Source organism: Gavia stellata, chromosome 3 (assembly GCF_030936135.1).
Source record: "Gavia stellata isolate bGavSte3 chromosome 3, bGavSte3.hap2, whole genome shotgun sequence".
NCBI classification, from domain to species: Eukaryota; Metazoa; Chordata; class Aves; order Gaviiformes; family Gaviidae; genus Gavia; species Gavia stellata.
Window position 1 is genome coordinate 20,323,451 of NC_082596.1, and position 13,699 is coordinate 20,337,149.

Sequence of the window (13,699 nt, forward strand, 5' to 3'; positions counted from 1 at the left end):
TCTGTGTTCATTTTATATAAAATTTATCTCAATTGCAGTCAGAAAGACCAAGATATTTATAGGTTTTTCAGAATTTTCATCCTCCCTTTGAATCTTTCAAATGGATTTCCAGCTTACAATAAAGCCTGCTAATAATGCCCAAGCAGTCCATACAATAATCATTCAATAAAAAAACCTGAAGGAATAACAGCATTGATTACAGAATTAAAAGGACACAGCAGCTATTGACTTTTAATAGACCTCTTAATAATTTTTCATGGTTTTCATTCTTGATTCTAACTTAAACAGAACAACTGCAACCGCTGCCCAGGGAAAGAGATACTGGTTTACTGGATAGTTTTCTTACGCTGCTGCCCGCGTTGTGATCTATCCACATTTACACAATTTCCAAAGTCTAAACCGAAACAAATATTCTCCGACGGCCAGTGACAGCTTTGAGTGTTGTATCTGTATTTAATGGAATAAAAAACACAAACCAACTTGTCAGACACACCACTGTGTCAAGCTCAATTACCTAAATAAACAGAAGTAATGGTTAATTTTACTTGCTGCTCACTTTTTTGAAACTGCCTCAGTGTTGATTTTTGCAGTCTCTTCCCGGGAGAACTACATCTGCCTGGTTTAAAGTTTCACTTCCAAACACCATATCCAAAATCTAAAAGCTTGCTACGGAAAAACTATATAAATTTGGGAAAAGATCCTTCACTCTTTAGGGAAAATTAGCCTTGATCCTAAAAGGAATCTTATTTAAGCAAGCACCATTTGTGGGACAAGTAGTGCTTCTATTGCTGATGCAAATAGGTCATGCTATGCCGTGATGGAAGCCCGTCAGGAACTCTTCCCATGTGAGCAGTCACTCTAACTGTGTCTTTCTCCACCGGCAGCCCTGAGGCAGATGCCTCCGTGCTAGCCACACGGTACGAGGAACCTTAACATCAACAAGGTCACACTGAAAACAGTTAAAATACACAGGAGAAAAATATTTTTGCACTCCAATTTCAGATTTTTTTTAAACACAGCCTTATGCCTCTCGTTATTTACGCATCGCAAAATGTAGCATATTTTATCATCCTCTACAGTGAAGAGAACTACTGGACCTGTGCTGACTCAGGCAAGCTGCAAAGGTGGCTCTTCCTCCTTCCAGCCATCCCTTGGATAAAGGACCCCCCACCTGGAAGTAGTTTCCCTAAGTTATTCACTCTGTGCTTTCACACACACAAAAAGGCCCAGTGACTGTGAGAACTAAACTGCAGTCACCATGACATCATAAGTAATAGATCTTCTTATACATTTGCATGTCGTTCAGCATGGATAAAATCCACCCTCTTACATTGCCAAGCACTCACAAACGAGCTAAGCAGACTGCAGATGTTTAACAGGACAGGTCTGTTGTCTGATGTCCTTTCAACCCAAGGCAAAGGCTCGTAAGTTGAGCTTTAGGTGTCCACTGGTAGTTCAGTGCACTGAAGCTAAGAACATGAAAAAACTTCACAGATCCAGGATCAATCCAGCAAACTGATCCATCTGTACCCTCACCTCCACGCCTAGCCCCAGGGAAACTGGTAGGGTACCACATCGGCACAAATCTTCTGCAAGACTCCTGCTGTGCAGAATCAAAGGGAAGAACAGTATAATACAGAGTGGACGGTCCCTAGTAGGGGCAGAAACCTGCAGGCAGATTCATTCCCATGTGCAGCCCTATAACAGTTGCGTGGAGACTCCTGCGCTGTGTTGAGTCTCTCAGCACATGTATCTGAGCACCTACTCTGTAGGCTCTGGGCTGTGCTGGTCCCTTTTCGGTTGCAATGGTGCCTGATCACCAGGAGTGCTCACCTCAGGGATCCTGAGTGCAGATGAATGGCATTTTCTTTGCGATTTGTCATAGGATGTCCTACTATGGCATAGGGGTTGAACAGGTCTTTGTGCTGCTCTGCAGCCTTTCTTCCTTCTAGAAAAGCATTAAAAGGATTGCATTGCTTTATACAGGGGATTTTCTCATCACAGAACAAAGTAAATTCACCTATGAAGTGCACTGATAAAGGTTTTCCATTTCACATCTAGCAGCTGAAAAACAACTTTCTCTACCAGAGGTGGGTTTTGGGGGGTTGGGTTTTTTCTGCTTTCTTTTGGGTTTTTTTGGTGGGGTGGTGCTTGGGGTTTTTTGGGGAGGGTTTTTTCATTGCTTTTTTTGTTTGGGGGTTTGTTGTTTGGTTGTTTTGTTTGGCTGGGTTTTTTAAGAGGCAGGTAGATTAATGGATCATTTGTTTCTGAAAACTAGTCTCCGGGTTGAATCCAGCTTCCAGGTGGTGCTTGCAAGAAGATACAGATCTGTAAGGGTGCAGAGTCATTCCAGGTAAGACTAATGACTAATTTCAAGTACTTTATTCTCCATGTAGACTCAAGTATCTGTAGTTAACAAATAGTTTGCCCTAAAATTCTATTCATGCACTGAGCAATGAAAATAATAAACAATACTTTGAGACATATTAAGCAGCATTAGTTTTCTAGACAAACCCTTCAAGAAATGTCCTAACGCTCCTCCACTTTGATATGAACTTGAGGGAGGGTGGGAGAACTGTCCTTTCCCTGCATACCGCAGTACGTGCGCATTGCATAGCGCTGTTTCACTGGAATCTGTATGGTTTAGATTTTAATGGAGTGTTGGGTTTAGAGCTGAATATATGGAAGCTCTTGAGTTACAAGAAGAATTATTATTGCAAACCTGACTACAGCTACGGTTGGTGTTTTTGGAAGATGAGGGTGCAAGTAACAAGAAGCTAACAAATTCATGCCAGTAAGTCAAGTTTAATTTGCTTTCCTTTTCCCCTCCCTTCTAAAGCTGGCTGAAATACAAGTTCCACTATAAATGCAGTGACTAGCAAACATGGATGCCATCACAAATACAGCGCTGCCAAGAGGAAGTCCTCCGTTGACTAATAACAGAGTTTCCAATAGCAACTGCAAGATGTTCTGGGCACTGAACTGAAGAGATTTAGGGATATATTCTAAACAAGATGTGCTTTTTGCAACTACAGAATATGAATTGTATAACATTTGGACAAAAGATTTATAAGAATTCACCAGTAATTTGTATTACAAAGGCAGAATCGGAGATTGTGCTGGCTCTTCAATGACCTTTACTTCAACAGATAACACTAAGCTCTCCCCATCAAGCCTATTATCAAAGTATGGCTGCAAAAATTAAAGACACAAGCCATCGCTACACAGTTTGGCATTGCAAAGGTCTCGAGTTTTTGCTGTCAACTGGTACAATATGAAAACATAGCCTTTTATTTTGGAAAGAGGAGACTGCATGCTTGATAATATTTTTGTGTAGCATTTGTCACTGTTAGAGCACAATACAGAACATAATCAAGTTCATTTGTTAACTAAGCAACCCATTCTTTGAAAACCTATTCTTTAATGCAAGACAGCGTCAGTGACATTACAAAATCTTCTACTAGAACTGGAAAATGACTTTTACAAAGATCGTATTACATCACAGCTTCTCTTCCACACCCTTTGCTTGCTCAGATTGCAGGACATTTCGTACCGTTACTTCCCCTGCAGACACAGGATATTTTAATTTTTTTCTTCATTTGATAATGGAAAAACCCCTGAATTTCCATTGCTGCAATTAAGTAGTTGTATCAAAGTCTGCACATGCATTTTCACCAGAGTAATTTATTTTATCTTTGAAGTAAATAGAAATTTGTCAGAAATATTTGCTAGATCAATTTGTAAGCTCTACTATGTGGGAATTATGCCAAAATACAAGCACAAATCAGAGTGCTAAACAGTAATTTCAAAAAGATGCTAAGCAGTAGTGAAAACTAGAAGGTTCTAAGCAGCCAAATGAGATGAAATTTGTCATCAAATCACTGAAAACAAGAAACAGAACAAACTTCCTTACAGAGAAACTGATGCCCAAGTCTGACATTGTTATGTTAAAAGCTGCCTCTGAGTAAAGTATTATATATGACACCTCCCAGCAGCATAGATACAGATGCCTGCTGCACAAGAATACTGCACTGCTGTTTTTTAATACCTTGGAGGTAAAATATTATGCACGGCTAAGTAATTTTAGTCTAGAGTACCACTTCCCACCATTTTTAATTTTAGAATGCAACCAAGTTATCTGAGAGGTAGGTAAAATAAAAGAAGACTAATGAGGGTTTAAAACTCTAGATGGCACACTCATACAGTAAAAGACTATAAATCTGAACAGAAATACATAGGTTCACCTATGAGATTTTCTTGGTTTTCCACCTGAAACATACATAATCTATCTGCAAATACTGTTCTGTGGCCAGTTTGTGAATTATAATAGGATCTGCACTATTTCCCCAAGTTAGAATTGGGTGACTTAATAAAATACTATGCAGTATTTGCAGTTTTATATTTCAACAGGACTGAATTAAGTTAATTTAAGATTCCACATACAATTAATCCTCATGGCATAGCACCCATCCTGTCACACTACCATACTCCAACCTACTTGATGGATAATGGGAATGAGATCTTACATGTTTCTTAAAGGCACAGTCTTGTGCAACAACCAGTTCAGTTACACACATTTTCCAGCTTTGAACTCACAGGGGTAGTTTTTGTTGCTGCTTTGTTTTACTACATCAACTCCAGGGTTATAAAAAGGACATTTTAATACATAGCCTTTAACCTACCCATCTATATAGAGTAGGCAGTATACAATCTGAAACTCAAATCAGCTTGGATGGTGGTAGCAGTCATGAAAATGACACCACAATATTTTTATTAGCATTTGTCAAGGGTATGTTGCTGCTGTTATGCAATCTTACTGATGCTGTAATAAATGAAATGATAGCTGTGTGACTGAATGGCCACAGTACACATACGAACAACATCCAGAATGATCAGAACAGCAAAATTAATAAATCAGAGTGTTTGACTAATTATCTGAGGAAATAAACAAGTGCCTAAAAGACAAATACAATAGAGATTTACAGTGCGCTAGATGCTTCATGCTAATGATGTAAAAACACTTTTATCCTCCAGTCAGTACAAGGCAGTCGACCAAGCTATCTCATCCTTACAGTGCCGGGACACTTGGTTACTGTGGAGAAGCTAATATACCATAGCTTACCACAGTGAAGGGCACCCATACCGTAGGTACAAAATTAGTACAGACCAGCATGCAGCCCTGCATTCAGATGGTTTTGAAATTCATGATGTGGAACGTATGTACAACAAAGGACACACAGAAGGAATAAAAAAAGTGCATATGTATCTAGTGATTGGAGAACTACATGGACATGGAAGCATTTGCCCACAAAGCCACAGAGAAGAATGTCTTTGGCCTTAAGCCAGCATGAGAGACCCTCTGAAGCGAAGTACACAAATAACTTTTCTCCATTTCTACAGTACTGGATATCAACTCATTAATAAAACCACTAACAACAATCTTTTTCTCTAATAAAGTGCATTCATAATCATTCCTTGCTATATGGTAAATATTTACCAGAAATTGTACATCTGTAGCATGCTGTTACTCTTAAATATGCAAGTAAAATAAAAATTTCTAACATAAGTTATTCATCTACATATAAAAATTTGTAATTTCCATTTGAAAGACCAATAAAACACTAATTTTTTAAATCATTTAACAAGTTTATTTCTACAAATTATGGCTTAAAAGCAGGTACTGTAGATACAAAAATCTAGAGAGACTGATGTGCAGCATATGTCATTTCTTTATGTTGTCTTTGTGGATAAGTTATTCATTTCAGTGGGTATTCATCACATTTCTCATAGCAGCAATAAATAGGTATTTTACTTTTCATAAAACATTATTTTAGATAGCATGTTAATCAATACAAAATTAACTTTTAACAGCACTAGAGTAACATAACACATAAGTCATTACAGGTTCATCACAGAATTGGAAAATTTAATATTGGATCTCTGGGCCAACCTAAGACTGAGTGATTTGCAGGGTCTCCAACATGTCTTCCACTGCCTTCAAAGAGTATTTAGTTTCTTTCTTACTGCGACCTGCAAACTAAACAACAAAAAATGATTGTTATTTGTCATCTATCAGAAATTCTGTGCATAGATCCTGTGCAAATAACAGTTCTAAATACTAAGTACCAAAAATTAACTCTAACTACTACAAACCTAAAAGCCCAGCCTCTTCATTGTTTCACTAAAACTCAGCATTTTTACAAGAATACAAGCTGTATCACCCTTCCTCTTATAAGTAATGAAAAACACAACAGAACTCCTCAATTTCACTCATTTGCTCTGAATCTGAATGTTCTGCACTAATAAATATTCCACTTCGAAATTTAACATTTTTCTGAATAGAGATATCCCTGTTCTTTTGTTTGTTCATAATTTTTATTTCAGACTAATTTTTTATGTGATCCAAATCAGATTATATTCATAATTTCAATAGTAATGAGACCTGGACCTGTTATTTAAGCTAATCTATTTTCTATTTTTGTTATAGTGAGACAGAGAAAGTCCTACTTACCAAAATCTACTATGAAATAGTACAGTCATCATATAATCATAATTTATGACTCAAAGTAACTGTGAGTAATGACCTTGTATTTGATTGTAACCTACTATTACAACAGCAATTTCAGAGAGCATTTGAAATAAAGTCTGTCTTGATAACAAAGAAAGATACAGCTTAATAAATAGTACTTATGGCTTTCAATTCCCTAAGACACATGCAGCCAAGTTTGAGAAAGGAAGGGGTAGAAGGGTAGGAGATGTTGATCACCCCACAGTGACCTCAAAAGGGTTTTTCTAACTTTACTGATGATTCCTGTCACTCATCAGCCATATCTAACACAGTGGATTTATCTACTAGGTTGGTCTTCAGCCAAATGAAACTCTCAACCATTTTTAATACACCTGCATTAAAAAGTTTTGCATTTGGGGTTGTGAGGGGTGGTAAAGAAATGACAGAAGCAGTAACCATAACTTGCTGCTAGTAAAATAGCCTATTCTCTACCTAAATGTTAACATCTAAACACTCAATAAATTTTCAATTTAATGTTTTTTATTTCAAATACCATTGGTGTCTCACATAGTTAGTCCTTGATTTATAATGTGTCCCTTCTCTCTTGTAATTAACTTAATTTAGCAAACTCTTCATGACCTGTTAAGAAAGATTAAGTCATCAAACCCAGGTAATATCACACCAGCAACAAGCTGCAGGACCTGTTAACCTGCTTTTGACCCCCAGGCTTCAATCTAACATTGGGATTCCCAATCAGTACTGAGTTCTTAAAAAAAAAAGTTTTGGCACAGTAAATGAAATGCTATTTCAAATTAAATAGTTAGGAGAATGAAACGTTGTTACTGTGACAAACTTTATACTTAAGAGACATACTGAAAACACCGTATTTTCATATTTTATATTTCAAGATGATGAACTGATGTGCCACGTTTTGACTCTAGTAGTATGTATAAACCCATTTTTCAGGTTGTGACATTTCCATAGTGACCTGCAGTAGTCAACTTCAGCGGAAAATCAAAGATTTCTTAACACTCTCCCAGGTGAGAGAAGTAACTTTTGCTTGGATCTGCCTTAATACAATATCCTCTCTTTGTTCACACTAAACAAGAAGAGTCCCAAGCAGATACTTGGGGAGTCCAAATCCCTTCATAAAAACAAGCAAATAAAAAACAGAACTCAAAATCCTCGACTGAAAAATTGTTTCAATTCAAAGCATTCAGAGATTTCAATAAAAAGCACTGAAGCCTGAATACATTGTGGTCAAAAAGCACACTTGGCAAGACACGCAGAAAGCATGCAGAGGAAAGCTTCAAAATAAGAAGAATTTTACTTATTTTACTTCTCTTCAGGGACACTGAAAGCAAAACTGACATAAGACATTAGTTTAAAAAATGTTACTTGCTAATTTCAAGAGTGGTTGACTTCATGATACTGACATGTACTTTAAGCTGAACAAATAAAACCAAACTCTGTGTCGTAACAAACAGAAGTATACTTGGAAATGTAATCACTTCAAATTTGCCCTGACGAACAATTATTTTGTCTATTCTGCCATTACACAGCAATTTGACTGATTGAGCCGGGATCCATTTCTTAAAATCATGATTTAATTTTCTGTTTCCCAAATGGTTTGTAACAAAATCACCTCTCCAGCCATAAATAACATGGGGATTGCTAACACAGAAGAATTTAGCAATGTACCCGAGAAGCATGTATCTGGAAAATTACTACAAGTAAGATCGCATTAAAGATTTTTGTGAGCATTAATCAAACTTGCCTGCCTCTGCTGAAACGCTTCTACCAGCGGACATGCTAAACCAATTATCTAATTGAAGAGCACTAGGTAGCCATATTTTGTTTCGATGTTAAAGTAACTGTGACTCATGTCCTCAGTCAGAACAGATACACGTTCTTCACAGGGTCTGCACAGAGAGAATAATCCAGTTTCCCAGTGATAAGGCAAAACTAAGCTTATAATAATAATAAACTTACAATAATTCTTTGAATAATGAATACTTCTCTAACATCTGAAATGAAAGACTAAAATGAAATTTTTTGTGTTTTTTTCACTCAAACAATTAAATTTCAGTGGCCTAGAGAATAATGACCTTTTTTTCCAGAGCATGTGTTAGCAGCCAGGAATTCAAGCTCCACACAGCAGCCCTAGCTACAAAACCTTTCTGTCTTCCTTTGAAAGTTTACATTTCTCCTAGATTAGGCACAGATGAGAAGTACTGATCAGCACGGAGTGTTACACATTTAACATCAAAATAAGTATATTAACCAGATGGAGCATCAAGTATCTGTGCTTTTCAGAAAATTATTTATTTCAACTATTCTTTATCACCGTATTTTCCTGTAAAGAAACTACTGTGCAGTCTAATCAACATTGGTGAAAGCAAGGTTTTCTTTTTACACCCAAAGATTGTTTTCTTTAAATGACAGTAAACTAAAAAGTTCCTCTGATTTCATACAGGAAGGCACAGGAAAAGCCAAAATCAAGTGCCAAAGAAAACTGCCTGAATGAGAGGATAAACCAAAAGAAGGGGACCAGTAAAAATATTTCACATAAATTGCATATAAAATTAAAAAATGCAAATATAGCCAGTGCTGAATTTGAAAAAATAAAGTCAGTTTTCCAAAATTATGGAGCAAACTGCTGGTAATTCAAGTTCAAATCCAGACTGAAAATGGGGAAAAATCTCACTGCACGACAATTGCTCAAAAGTAACTTTTTGAATTAGTAACTTCGTATTTTAAAGTCACAAATACATATAATTTGCCTAGGCACCCAAATCAGGACTCTAAATGCATCTTATTCTCTAGACCATGACTACAGGAAAAATTGCATTTAACAGTATAAGAAGGTCCAACTAATGAAACAAGTCAATGCCAAACTCAACAAGCTCTTAAGGCTCTTATTACACTTTACAAAGTGCTTTGGATAATGCAAGGAAAGTGGGGAGGATTTATAGAGATAATATAAGTATCTAGCTTAAAACCTGGCTAGACAAACCTCCACTAATGGAGGAATGCTGCAAGGGCTTCCACTGGTACAAGCGACCAAGGTTTCATCCTTCGGTCCAAAAGATCACAATTTCCAACTGCTCAACATGCTAAGGGAGCAACAAATCAATACTGACTCATACGGGAAACTGCCACCTACTACATCACCAAACACCATTTGCTGTAACAGTTGGATGTTGTAAGTCTCTGACGTACACGCTGGAGGTAGCCAAACCCTTCTGCAGTCATGTAACAAGCTCAGTAGGGTTGGGCTGGGGTAGTCCTGTCCAGCTGTAGTCACTAGAGCTTCTTGTGGTACTTCTGTGAAGAGGAAGGGGGTGTTCACAGCATTTGCTTGGCAAATCCCAGCTTGAGCACTTAACGTTTTCTGTATAGCTAAATTCCCCCCTATGATTCCAGTCAGATATGGTATTCGTCACTTTATGTCCCAAACAGCTAAAAAGAGCAGCTGAAGTATGCAACGTATCACAAAAGTATGAAGTCACAAAAAAGTTATGACATGTGTTTTAAATATATGTTAGTTGTGCTAACATGATCTGTCCTGCTAAGCATCAACCAAAAATGCTTAACGTAGGATTCAAAAGAGCTTTGCAGAAACAGTGGAATTGCACTTTCCAGTAAAAAAAAAAAACCAAAACCAAAACCCAAAAAACCCCCACACACCCAGAAACACCCCCAACACTATCACCACTCCCAATACAAGTCATATTTTGTCAGAGATATTGTCATGTTAACAGAAAGCCATGTGGAGAGAAAAAAAAAAAAGGAAAAAAAAGGCAAGCTTATCTGGCTGTGAGTCAAGTAACTACGAACTGTCATAATTAAACTTTCATTATCTTTAGAACCAGGAGGTGCCTATTTCTAGGTCTTAATCTTGGTATGCCACCATTCCAGGGCCAACACTGGTTTTACATTTCCATCCTGATGCACCCTGAAAGGAGCTGTTTCCCAGAAGTGCTAACAGGTCTCTACTGGTGCTTTGAACTGGAAACTTCAGTTGTAATATTCACTTAAAAAATGTGTTCAAAACCCCTCAAATGTAAGCAGTTTGTTTTATTAAGATGTAGAACATGGAATAATAGTTTTCACTCAACATTCAAACATCTTTTAAAACCTGTTTTGTTCTATCAATGGTGAATCCATTGTGTATTCTGTTCTTTAAGGGGGTTTGGGGCGGGTTTTTTTTTTTTTATTTAAATCCTGCTACACTTGTTTTTTCCATCAATATTGTGCTTACAGGAATGTCAGACATACTGAAGTCAAAAGAAATCCTGCTTATTTATGGGAAATCAAACAAACTTGGTAATTCATACACACCTTACTCTCATGAGCAGGTAAATGGTTTAATAATGAAAAGCAGGGAGTCATTTAAAGAGCAAAACAGAGAAATAAACTTTAAGCACACAAGCATAAAATGCTTAATTATGTCCTCAGGGATACAATATTCTTCACTGTAAAGTACAGGGAGAAGCTACAGGGCCAATTAGGGGAAATGGAAAATACTTCAAAGCTGTAATACATCAAAAACACATCAGCCACAAGAAGCTGCACTCTTGGCAATGAATTGACATACAGTGTATTAAGGAAACTGCATTGACCATAAAAGAAAATCCTAATTTTGACCATCCTAATAATGGTCAAAAGGCCACTTGGTAGTATTAACTGTGAAACAGTAGCAGCAAGAGAAAAATTAAATATTGGGTTCTGATAGAAAAGTATTACAGAGAGAAAGGAGCATTACACATATATAGAGTCTTTGCATTTAATACCAACATTTTTGCTCAGAAAAAGTTCTGGGGAAAACTGGACAGTATGATGTTGATGTTCAGGATTATATATACATCAACTTTGATTGGTAGATCATTAAGAAGAGTTGTAAGGGAGTCAAATAGACATACTATGTTTGGGATTCACAGACAGCAGAACCTATGAACTAAAACCTGTTTTTGTGCAAAGTTACAGAAAAAATATAGAGGCTTATAATACAAAAGCAAATACAGGTGTTTATGCACAACTTTTCCAATAGCTGAGAAGACTCCTAATGACATAAGTAAGCTTTGATTGTGGCCTACAAAGTCTACATTTTCACAATTCAATGGGCATTTTTTCTATAAAACGATGCAAAACCACCTTCAGTCATGATTACTAAGGTAATTATTTGGAACACCATTAAACATGATTTTGAAAGGTCAGAATAAATTGAAGGAAAATAAAATTCTAGATTTTTCATTCATTTTCTAGTAAAATAGAAGTAGATGACCAAATCACTAAGAATTAAGACATACCAAGTTTTATTAAAATACTTAGCTGTAGAACTGTGTATTGGAGGTCAACATTATGCTAGCATACATTCAGTTAATGTTAGTAGAAAAAAATCTGTTTAAAGCTAATAAGTAAGTAATACTAATTAATAACTGTGAAATATCAACCTTATATTAATTAAGGCTTCCAGGAAATCAAACAGAAGTAGAATGCAAAAAACCCAAGCAAATTATTCTCATTTACACATCATATCTAAACTTTTCAACAGCAGTTGATAAAAGTGCAGTAAAGAACTACAGAGCATGTTGAGAGTATCATAAAACAATGATGCACTAACCTGGTATGCTCTATTTATTTGGTTAGCTGCCCAGCTGGCATATTTCATATTATCTTTTTTCATTTTGGCACTTGCTTTTGGATTGGAAGCAATATGGCTGGCAGACTAGGAATACAAAAATAAAAACAGTGTAACTATAAAATATATGTGCATGAAATAAACTGAGAGCATTCAGCACCTTTGCATTCCGAGCTCCATGGACAGTGATAGTGGAAAAAGAGGAAAAATAAAAACAGTTACTGGTAAACAGCATGCAATTAAGAATTAGCTAACTTTTAAAACAATTGTTTGTTTTAACTAAAGCTAAACTAGACTTCAGTTCAGTTGTGTACCGAGTTAGGAACCAAACCTGGATATGATCCACGATTTTGCTTTACCTAAAATGACAGTTATGAAATGGATTTCCCCATTCAATTTGTTACCAGAGACAATACAAAATACATCACTTGTGTGTCCAAACTGGTATTAAAAACATTACATTTTGCCCTGTGGCATCAGAAAACGTATTTTAAAAGCAGGTAAGACTATATACATAAACTATGCCCATCTTCACCTGAAAAAATAAAAACAATTACTTAAGAACCAAAGTCATTTCAGATACTTTTCCACTTATATAAATAAATCCACTTCGCAAGGAATCATTGCTACTCCCTCCCAGAACATCCTTCTGAGTGCAAAAGCACTTGAATGCAAAGAACTACAGAATCCTACTCTCACCCATCAATGAAGAACCTCCAGAGGAGATTTTAAAAAGGAGCATGGAAGCAGATGTCTACATGAATACTATATTTCAAACTCAAAGAATGTTCCCTTACAACTACTTCCCTGAAACTACCTCCAGAAGTGGGAGAGGAGTGGGATTATCAAAGAAGCAGCCTCCACGAACTCAGGAACACATTCTCTGAAGCCATGCCCACGTGAATTGAATTTGTGATCTAGTACAGGGTCGGGTCCTAAGATGAGGCATAATTCTCTCTCGTTTCCGGAATTCAATGAAGTACTGACCAGTTTCCTCAGCAGATATGGCTGAAAGCCTTTGTGAGGATTTTACCTGGATTATGGACATGCTTTGGGGACTACAAACGCTGGGCATGCCTGTCAAGTGCAAAAGCAGCAGCCACAGCAAAACCAGATACTTAAGCCTGGAAACAGTTTACAAAGAATTTAGGAGCCAAAGGGTGGATACAGAAGCAGCAACAGCAAGCTGTGTTTGCAAAAACCACCTAGAGAAACGTGCCAGCAGCCAGATGAGCAAAACTGAAGAACTGAAAGACAGCGTACATGCATTTTTGCAGTAATGAATGTACATTGTGCAAATCAGGTTTTATGTGTATGACTTTCAGGCACTGCCAAAACAAAAAGTTTCTCAAATGCTTGGGTCATGTTAGCTCAAGGTTGCCAGCCAGATCATCATAAGTAACAGGCTCTAAATCTACTTTACATACTGAAAATAACAGGCAGGACATAAGATCTGACAGGACAAGCCACAAGTGGCCATAATAAACCCCCAGGCCTGTCCTACAATCAGTGCAGAAGCCTTTATGTATACATACCTTAAAAATCAG

At 36.9% G+C, this 13,699-nt stretch overlaps 1 protein-coding gene across 2 annotated transcripts in view; it reads right to left on the reverse strand.

The window, feature by feature from the left end:
* Nucleotides 1–5,631: 5,631 nt before the first annotated feature.
* The window catches only part of EMC2 (ER membrane protein complex subunit 2), a 44,190-nt gene continuing 36,122 nt past the window's right edge, over nucleotides 5,632–13,699 (reverse strand). For both annotated transcript variants that reach the window (XM_059815348.1, XM_059815349.1), the window contains 2 exons: nucleotides 12,135–12,239; nucleotides 5,632–6,037 (listed from right to left, as the gene is read on the reverse strand). In XM_059815348.1, coding sequence (XP_059671331.1) covers nucleotides 5,951–6,037; nucleotides 12,135–12,239 — 192 coding nt within the window. In that variant the 3' untranslated portion in view covers nucleotides 5,632–5,950. The remainder of the gene's footprint in view (nucleotides 6,038–12,134; nucleotides 12,240–13,699) is intronic.